Source organism: Cynoglossus semilaevis, chromosome W (genome assembly GCF_000523025.1).
Source record: "Cynoglossus semilaevis isolate Cse_v1.0 chromosome W, Cse_v1.0, whole genome shotgun sequence".
Classification (NCBI taxonomy): Eukaryota; Metazoa; Chordata; class Actinopteri; order Pleuronectiformes; family Cynoglossidae; genus Cynoglossus; species Cynoglossus semilaevis.
Window position 1 is genome coordinate 13,734,942 of NC_024327.1, and position 10,573 is coordinate 13,745,514.

Here is a 10,573-nt window from a genome sequence, read left to right on the forward strand (position 1 = left end):
TCTCTGTCCTTAATCAACCTCACCTGCTGCACATCCTTCCCAGCTTGATTCTATACAATCTATACAATTCCTGTTCTCCTTCCTTTGTGTCCAAACTCTCGTACAACTCCTCATATTTTGTTTGGCTTTGGTCACTTCTTCCCTCTTCACCTCCCTTGTCATCTCTTTGTACACCAGTCTGGTCTAATCTGTTCTCTCACTGTCCCATCTCTTCTTCGCTAATCTCTTTCTCTGCACAATCTCCTGGACCTAATCATTCCACCACCAGGTCTATTTGTCTTCCTTTCTCTGCCCAGAGGACATACCTAGCACCTTCCTACCTGTCTCCCTAATCCCTGTAGCTGTAGTCTCCCAATCATCTGGGAATTCCTCAACACGGCCCAGAACTGCCCTTACTTCCTTCCTGAAGTCTTCACAACATTTCTCTTTCCTTAATTTCCACCACTGGATCTTCTGCTTTTTCTTCACTCTCTTCCTTTTTTTTCACCTCCATCGTCATCTTGCACACTGCCAGCAGATGCAGAGTTGTTTGATGAGGGGAATAGTTGATGAGAGGAAAAGTTGGCATGCTGCAGCACAGCTAGCAGACAACAAATACAAGACTGATTAACTGTTTGAAGAAACAGTGAAGCAAACGCCTGGAGCCTTCAGCATCTTTAAACATTCAGAGCATACTATTATCTCACCCTGGACCACATGCACTGCTGTTGTGACTAATCACTGTATACAGTCTAAGTTGAGTACAGAGTCTGTGTTCTGTAAAGGAGAGTTGGACGCATCAACTAAAACGCCTCTGATTCACACTGAATAGAGCAGTATCAAGTGTTACTGCAATGCATTATGGATTCTTACCTTTCACTTGGCTTTCACTCTGCGTGTGGTGTTTGGGAGAAGAGGGGGGGTAAACAAGGTGATACTTTCTCTGGTGTAGATGAGGTTCTTCTACATGAATGTTTGTAGTAGTATTTTGGAAACACACAGAAAACAGTGGCACAGCAGCCATGACATGAAAGTGACACTAACACAAAACCAGGGGTTTAGGGCAAAACTGAATGAACTAAAAGTGCCTCTAAAATGTTTCTACACTTTAAATTCATTTAATTTGTGAAATGTACAAAGGGCTTTTGAAAAAATGGGAATAAAATGTTTTTTTTAAAAAGGGACTCAGATAGCAGCTGAGCACCTTTACAGTGGAGATAAATACCTAAACACAGAAATAATTTACCATTAACAATTGAAAGCTAGAGTAGCTAAATTGAGCAACAATAACTGAGTACTAGTTAAATGAACAGTAAACAACTAAAAGTCAACCCAATTTAGAGCTAAGCAGTAGCCAAAAATTAAAACAAAAATGTGTGTGCAGAAATAGCTAAATGTTAGCCAAGAACTAAAAGTTAGCTTTATGTTTAGTACAACTTTTTCATTATTTTTAATCATGTATGAGTTACATATATACAGTTATACAGTTTTAGAGAAATGACGTCTTAAAATCCTGCCGTCTCTTTAAATCCCCTAGTATATCAGCCATGACAGACTTCTGTTAGGCTCCTCCAAACAGTGAAAACTTAGTCCTTTGTAAGGTATTGAGAAATACACTTGAAAGGTTTTTAAGGTGGGGGAACATTCAAGAGAGATGCAGGTTTGACAGTTTTCCACAGTGTGCCACACTGAGCAGTGAGGAAAGAGAAGTGTGCGTGTTTCAGGGACAGTCAGTGCAGACAGTATTAATGATAAATCACTACAAAGGTGAAATGAGCAAAGCAACTTTAGTTGTTCAACAGTGCACTTACAAAGATCTCTGGTTTCGTTGACAACTCACTGCGAACGGATTGTGTCTCCCTCTTTAGATATGAATCCTCACAAGCAGTTGCATGTGTGATGTCGACGAAGCAGAAGGACGAATGAATGCCCTCACTACGTTCAGTGTCTCAGACTTTCTCAGGCTGCCCCCTCAGTGAATTTATCTCTGTTACCAGATTAGGAATTGTTTTCGAAACTCAGTGTGATTCAGTGGCTGAGACAGGGTGCAGTGTCTACAGTTGGCTGAACATGGTTATACAAAATGGCAATTAATACAAAATGGCGGATATATTTTAACAGGAGGCTTGTGGATTGAGGGGCAACGGGCTTTCTTGATTAAATGCAGTAGGTTCCTTGGTGAACCCACGCTGAGGTCGGTCGTTAGGAGGAGGGAAAAAAGGAGCAGAACTGGATGAATTCCTATTTGCTTGTTCTGAGACAAAAATGAAGCATTTGGCCTGTTTCACCTTAGCTTTGGACAACAGCTCGTGATGAAACGCTGTTAAGGCTACTGGCACAGAGACGGCAGTTTCTCTAGATGTATTTAATGCCCACCAACAAACCGGCTGCTCCAGCCTACCTCTGCTGAATCCCCATTTTCACTGCAGCAACAGCCAGATGGATAATTTAATTTGAATTTAATCTTTTCTAATGTGCAGCTTGTAATTGCAATTTGTGGCTCTACTTACATGTAATTGTTTAACTTGAATCATCTGCTGCCATAGTGTGAGCTGCAGCAACGGTAGTAATGAAAAGTTAAGCTTTTAGGAGCTACTGGCTATATTTTTGACAACTGTTCATGTGCAACCATAGGAACTAGGTTGTCCTTTAGCTCTTATAGCAGACTCTTTCTTTCTTTCTTTAAGTATCCACCTGGTTTGGGTTAACCTTTTAGCTATTAGCAAGTAAAGAACGTGCAAACAATTTTATATTAGCATACATCAACAGGAAAAAAAATATTGCTAAAGAAGTTAATTATTATACAGACATAGAAAAAAGCAAATAGTAGGAATGTCCGATATTCTTCTTCTTCTGGTATTATCGGACATCCCTAGCAAATAGCAAATCAAAAATGACAAAAGCTAAAAATGAGCCTAAAGACATTTGGAAAGAAAGCAAATCTTAGCCAAATATCTATGGATTAGTGATTATTTGTTAAAAGCTATGATAGAGAGAATGCACGTTTAATCTGCATTGCACAATAGTGTTTCCTACCGAACAAAGCAAAAAGCCAGAGCTGGTTTGTTGTATGTATATGTTGGCTCACACCTTCCTATCTATCTTACAATCACCATTTAAGCAAGGAATACAACTTAATCAATGCATTGAAAAATGTACAGTATTTTAATGTGTTTTCAGGTTAGCAGTGTGGGGGACATTTAGCTTGAGCTATCACCAAGGGCCATTCATTGTGATGTTTATGTATGTTAGGGTTTGCTAGAGCCGCCCAGGAGTTCTGCTCTGTGTCAAATGGACAGCATACATCGCAGCACTGCTTTAGTATGGGTGTGTGTCAACATAACAAGAGGCTACTCAACAGCTTTCATTGCTATGTAGATTTAGAATTGGTATCAAAGTGAGTCTTACGAATTGACAAATGAATGGATCCTGGTTGTAACCAACTGTTCAAACAAACATTTTGATCTGCTGAGATTAAAACCAGTGAGGTGCGGCAAAGAGTCAATGTCACTGCAGATGACATTTTATTTCATTTTTTCTAACAGTTGTTTTCTTAATGTCTGAAACATTACTATTAAAACAGGCAATACATCACATTTACACAAGTGCTCTTTACAGATCAGCAGTTGTTGGCAAATTTGTTGTCTGGCAAAAGTTGTACTACACAGTGGAGAAGAAACATAGATGTGACATGAAAGAAGAACATGACTAGTGTTAATATAATCATAACCAAAGAAAAAGAACAGAAAAGTTGGTAAAATGTAGTTCAGATCTTCTCATTTCAGGAAAAGATAATAGTCTGCAGCATTCATTCCTCTGAAGGCACATTCACACAAAACATACAAAACATTGAAGGGAAATAACTATTATTTTAAATGTTCATTAGGTCCAGGACTAATTTGAATTCTAATAAAGCGCCTATTATTTACACACTGTACTAACTTGACATATCTTATATTGAAAGTTCAAATGATTGTTTTCCTTTTTGTTTGATACATTTGTTTCATCATTGTTGACTTATTTGATGGCCTCTCTTTGATGGTTCTCTTTTAAACATTAGTCAGAGTAAAAATCCTCTCTGAAGCAGAGCTCTGACTGTGGCCATGGACTTGGCTCTGAGAAGTAAAAATCACCATTCTCTTTAGACAGAGCTGGAATGCATTTCTTTCCACATTTGCAGTGGTCACTTCTGCTATTCATCTACAGATGGACTGAGTGAAAGTACATCCCAATTCAATTATCCCAGAGTAGCAGCTGTTGCTGCACGACTTATCCAAAGCTGCACGACTCCAGTTCTTCTCTCCCCATGGCCTAGATAAGTTGGTGCTCTCCCCCCTGCTGAGCTGAGACGCTGCTTCTCCAGCCTGGTGTATGACTAATGAAAGAAGTATTTTGGCCTCTGTCTATTAGGACAAAAAAGCGTTATTGAGTCAAAGTTTTTGGGAATTTTATTTTGTCTTCTTTCAAGGGCAGTGCACACAGGCAAGTCATTACAAGCATTAAGGCTACACACGAGCTGCGGCTAAACACCCTACTAAACTTTCCCTCACCAAGAGGACAATTCACTTGTCTTGTTTTTTTCTGGAAACTACAAACCAGCATAAGGATTAGTGGGTTTTGGCAGAACTTCTTCTTATTCTTATTTATACTTCTATTCTTATACGTATAACTCCATATTACATAAACTGCTGTAATCACAGGACTTTCAAGTTTCCTGAACACCTTGTGTGACAGCTGCTACTTCGGCATTACTATGTCATAATCTGGGTAGACCTAGCGGTTAGTGCCTATTGTTAAGCTGCTCTGCTCCTCAAGCTAGCGTATAGCTAGCTAGCACAATATGGACAGGTTTTTGAAGATAAATAGACCACAAGAGCAGACCAACAGTTTATTATAAAGTTTATTATCCAATGGGAATGTACAGCACTGAAAACATATAGTAAATTGTTGTCTGAGGATTTGCAAAGGGGGTCGCCAGCCAGAAGCTAATGCTGTTTGGGGGGCCTTGGCATGGAACCCCTGTTCTAAACTGAACTGGAAGTTGGCTGTCATGGATTTTGACAAGCAGGGTTCACAATCCATTGTCACTTGCGGTGCACGAGAATGACTGGAAATGAACAGTGGAATGGACCCTGGGTGCTGTCAGCGGTGTCTGGGTGGCAGGTATATTTTGGATTCATTTGTATGATGCTGTAAACAAAGCATGTGTGAAGTGTGTAGTGACATCACACAACACAACAGTGCTCTGCCTGACGATTCCTGCCAGTGTTGTAATATATAATTGTTTAGACACTGAAGATCTACGGTCATCATGACTCAATGTTACATTAGGCTGTATGGTTTTGTTTAACGCATTCTTGAGAAGCAAGACCACGTCTGAAGATGAACTACTGGTTGTGATTTACAGGAAAAACGGTGACGTTCACAGCTGTAACCTTGGAAAAATAAATTTAACATTAAGGTGACAAATTATGCATCACCCCATCACCCTGCCACAGATGTGATGTTATTTTTGAGTGTATTGTAGACATGTTCACAGGTCAGAGGTCGCTGTACTGTGTTGTTATGGAAAGGGAAATCATATAATAGAGTAACTGTATGAGGAAGTAAGCCATAGCAGAAAAAAGCAAAGGTGCAGTGTGCAGATTTAGTGACAGACGGGTTCAGAGTACAGGTAGTGGAACCAGATATATACTGTACTGACCTGGAGGCAGTGGCCACTGTCTTCAAAGCTGGAGGCCGGATTTGGTCGGACAGTTTTGGTGATTTGCAAGAAAGGATGAAAAGAAAAACAAAGATTTGTGGAGGACTTTGGATTTGGGGTTAGATGGAAACAGATGAGTCATTTAGAGTTAATGAAATACCAAAAGAAAGTTTTTTTCATGTTTTTCTTTTTGTTTGTGACATTTTTTTGTCCCACTCTCTTTGAAATAAACCACCATTCAATATCTATTGTTGATCAGAGAATTGAGAAAAAGTTTTGTTTTCTCATCTCAAAACAAATTGTGTCTGTTTCCAGTCATCATCCTTTTGTTCCTGACTTCTTCTTTCGTAAACTTTAGAGTTGATCTGTTTTCTTTTGATTAGGTCTGGTCAGGAATTATAACTCCTGTCCTTTTATTTTACTCTGCAGGTACTTTGTTCTCTCAAAAATATTATGTTTCACATTATCTTCTTTGTGTCTCATTAACAAACGAATTCCCTTGATAAGAGAAGTTATGCAGTTCTGGGGGTTTTACCCCTGAGGGAATAACAATTACCCACTATCTTGGCTCTTTACCTGGCTGAAGCACAAATTGATGCTGATGTGTGAACTTGGTGGCGGTGCTGCTTTTAATTCAGTTATGTAATAACACATGAGTGAAACAACTGCTGGCAGGGGCTTAGACGGAGACTCAGAGATCTGGTACATTTTATACATACCCTATCTGACTGTGTTCCATCTACTGGTTGTGCCTTATGAAACCAAAGACCACAACAAAATGTTTAGCCATGGCCAGCATTTCCAGCCTGATAGCACGTTGACCACCCACACATCAGTTGAGCTTCCATGGTTGGCCCAAGGTGCTGCAAACGAAAACAACATGGACACTTTATTCTTTTAGCTAAGTGCCAACATGTTTTTAGCTCTATTTTGTTGTATTATTGACATAATTAATCATTTAATCTATTTTTGTATTTCTAACCTCGCTGTCAACAGTGACAAAGTAATTGAAGAAATGTACATAATGTCTTTAACATTCTCCAAACTGCTTTATCCTGGCTTTGGTTCAAGAAGTGAGAGAAAAAGTGTTGTCCTCTGTGGTGAAGGCAGCTGTAAAACACATTGATTTGATAAATAAGACCAACAAAGCCATTACGCTGAAAGGTCTGCTTTTGCAGTGTATCCACACGTAAAATCAAATTAGCTGCTTTGTTTTGTTTCCTCTGGCAGACCTGTTAACAACACAATGGAATGCAAATGGAGGGGGCCACATTTAAATAGTGGGATTTCCACAGTGTTTGTATGCTCTGCTAATACAAACATAGCTTCATTTGATAATTTGAAGCTAGTTAAGTCAATTTGAGTGAAGTGAAGTGAAAGTGAATTACTTGTCATTGTGACACAACACACCACTGCACACACAACGAAATATGACCATCACCAAAGTGAACAGTGGGGACAGTGCCATGGTCAGTGGTAATTTGGCAGTGGTAGCTGGTGGACTTGAACCCAAGTCTGCTTCTTTAACCACTACCCCGTAAAGTTAGAATTGTATCAGTTCCTCAACACAAACTTGACCACAGGTGACTGCCGAAGCCCTGCACAAGACTGACAGGTTCAACATATGGCCCTTCGGCTCAACTGTGGCACGGTTTGACTAATTTGTACAATTTCGCAATTTTGGTCTAAAATGTGTTTGCTTTTTTAATATCTTTTTGTGATATCTAGGGTAATTTTAAAAATCGACATAGTCTCACTTATAGCCATAGCATTGAGCTACATTTCTGGTTAAAGTTTAAGAGATTTCCCGCTTACTTTAGATACATTTTTGCTTTAAAATAACACAGGTTGACATTTTTATGGAAACATTTTGTTTGTTACTTATTTAGACAAAATTTCACTCAAATGTTTTTTGAGCTGTGTTCAGGATTAGACAAACTTGTTTCAGCAGAAATGTAACCAAACCTTTGCTCTATGTAATAACATTAACCTTTCAACAAAACCCTTTTGACATGTTCTAAAAATATGATCAAACCGTATCCCTTAAATTAGTTGTGTTGTCTGTACCTGGAGTGATTGCTGGTTGACAAAATGTTGGTGTTAATAGTGTTTTCCTCCCTGTTGTTGTTGGAGGCCTCTTCCTCTGTCTCCTGAGACTCGCTTCGCTCACTCAGGACACATGGAATCGCTGGAATGACTGTTGGACACACGAGTTTGTGCATCTTGTGTTATTGACATTATTAAAGCCACAGAGCTTAGCAGGATTTTTTTTCAACTCGCCTTTCAGAAACACTTACTGCTGCTCTTACAAAAATTCCAGGATGATTTTTTTTTCTGAGCAATTTTTTCCATTTATTACTAACCCTACATTTCAGACAGAGTGGTCATAGCCTTAAACCCAACTTTATTAACCAATATACTTGCATCATTTTTTATTTTATTCTGATTACACCCTTTTCTTCCTCAATATAGTTATAAGGAAAAATAATTGTCAGTAATGTCTAAAATAAGATTTTTCTTTTTTTGTTGTTGTTTAATAGCCTCGTAAGATTTAAATTTTCTGTATTTTGCAAGAAGATTTTGCTGTGATAATGTTTGAATGTGTGGAACTGGAGTAACAATTGAATTTTGTTGGGGTTCACTGCTCTCAACTCTCTCCTAATGAAACCCTGGAAAACAGAATCGCGGAGTCAGTGAGCGAGCGAACCGCCATCTTCTCATATGTAAGATTTGTTCATATTGAACTCACAAATCAGTCACAAATCACTCTCTGCGAACTAATCACTCTCTGTGAACTAATCTTTGACTGTGAATTCATTTTTCACTACAAACGAATCACTCTCTGCAAACTAATCTTTCACTGTGAACTAATCTTTCATTACAAACGAATCACTCTCTGCGAACTAATCTTTGACTGTGAACTAATCTTTCACTACGAATGAATCACTCTCTGCGAACTAATTTTTGACTGTGAACTAATCTCAGATTAGTTCTCACAGTCGTTCAAAAATTCTTTGTCACAGATTTGTTTTCGTAGATTCGTTCAAAGTGTTTTTCTTTCTTAGGTTTTCACATGGTTTTAATTGCTTATGGCATTTTGTGTACTTTGTAGACTTTGTCAGTGGAAGCAAACCATGTTGCCTTCAATATTTAATGTCGGAGAACCGCAGCCTTCTTTACATCACCCACAATTCATTTTACTGTTCGAGAGTCAAAGATCCGAATTAGTAAAAAGAGTCGGTCCTCCCATCACTACAGTATACACATGCTAATTAGCTGTTGGCGCCGTTCTCAAACTGTCCACCTCGTGCTTATAAATGTGGCTCTTAAACTTGGCTACACATATCAAAAACAAACTCATTATATCTACAATACATCACTACACACTTCAGGAGAAATTAGTCTTATTCTCGAGTACCAACCTGGAAAACAGAATCGCAGAGTCAGTGAGTGACAGAGCAAACCGCCATCTTCTCCTCGTAAACTCTGTCCCAGGGAAGAGGGCGGTCGCTCACCATAAGCTGTGAAACTATACCCAGGCTGGTTACTACAGGCAGCAATAAAGCACTGTGCAAAATGACATACTCATGCAAACATCAGATCCGGACATTAGGGTGTATCACAATAACAACTGCAGGACAGTGTTGGAAGAATTTAATTTATTATCATTCATGCTGTACTGTCACTTTAAGAAACTGGTTGCTTCTCATATTATAATCTAGTGTGCTCAAGACTGATGGAGAAACAGCCACACGCCATTCACACCCACCTTCTTACTCCATACCCATTCTTATACTCACACACGATCACATGATATGTAATCTGATACTTTTGTAAACTAAATAAAAGTACAGAGGAAGGGTGCAGCAACTCGGAGTTGATGAGGAAGCTGCCAGCAGAGCAAGCTGCACTCTCCCCTTGCAAGTAAAAAAATCAAGACGTCTTTTGTGTTGTTACTTTGTCGTCATATATGTTAGAATAAACCTGACAGACAGTCAATCAGGCACTGTATACCTACAAAGCCACATGTTTGTAGTTTGTTTAGTATGAGCATCATGGTCATCCATTTACTGGGAGATGAACTGGTCTTAATCAAAGTTCCGTCACTAATAAAACAAATATAAATCTCTGTCTAATATTACTGTAGATGTATGCAGAATCTCCACGCCATAATAACTAACAACTCAAACTAATTCAGCAGTTACACGAACACGTTTTTAAATAATATTTCAGCATTAGCCCAACTCTTTAAAACTCATTAAAACGCCTTTTTCTAGTATCACTGGAAAACAATTTCATTTTTTAACATATTTCGTTCAAATTTCCCTGTTCCCCTGCATCGACTTAGTGATGGATGAGTAGAAGCAGAGGTATGGGGAGACTCCCGGGGAGTTTTCTTTTACACATTGGGGTAATTAAAGCTCTTTGAGTGACAGCACAGTACCAAACAGCTCAGACGCACTCGGATTGGTCAGAGCGCACTTTTACAATCTCCTCTTTACCAAGCTGCGCACAGGCAGCAGCGCTGTACCTCCTGAAACTCTCAGAGGAGCAGAGAGCACCAGCAGAGCAGCAGCTGAAGGAGGAGAGAGCGTCGGCAGCGGACTTCACCCAAACCGAAGACAAGAATCCAAAGTCCACGCGTTTTACGCACGCCGACCTGCGTTCCTCCTACCTTATTTTTCTTCTTCTTCAAAATATCTCAGCACTGAGCGCTTTTTGGAAAGAAAACACGAGATCCACTTCTAGGACCATGTGCAGAATGGTTGAACTGGCATTGACACTAGTCCTGGTATTGGCGTGCAGCGCGTCCGAGTACGAGTACCTGAGCTGGAAGCCGGACTCGTACAGCGGCGGGCGCGAATATGGCAAAAACCACCCGTGCTGGGG

General features: G+C 39.5%; 1 protein-coding gene across 1 annotated transcript in view; it reads left to right on the top strand.

Annotated features, from left to right (window-relative positions):
• Window positions 1–10,573, top strand: part of LOC112486342 (uncharacterized) — a 19,893-nt gene that overhangs the window by 8,946 nt on the left and 374 nt on the right. The window contains 2 exon segments of the mRNA XM_025052717.1: window positions 10,421–10,568; window positions 10,570–10,573. The exon segment at window positions 10,570–10,573 is cut by the window's right edge and continues 374 nt beyond it. Of these exon segments, the coding sequence (XP_024908485.1) occupies window positions 10,421–10,568; window positions 10,570–10,573 (152 nt within the window).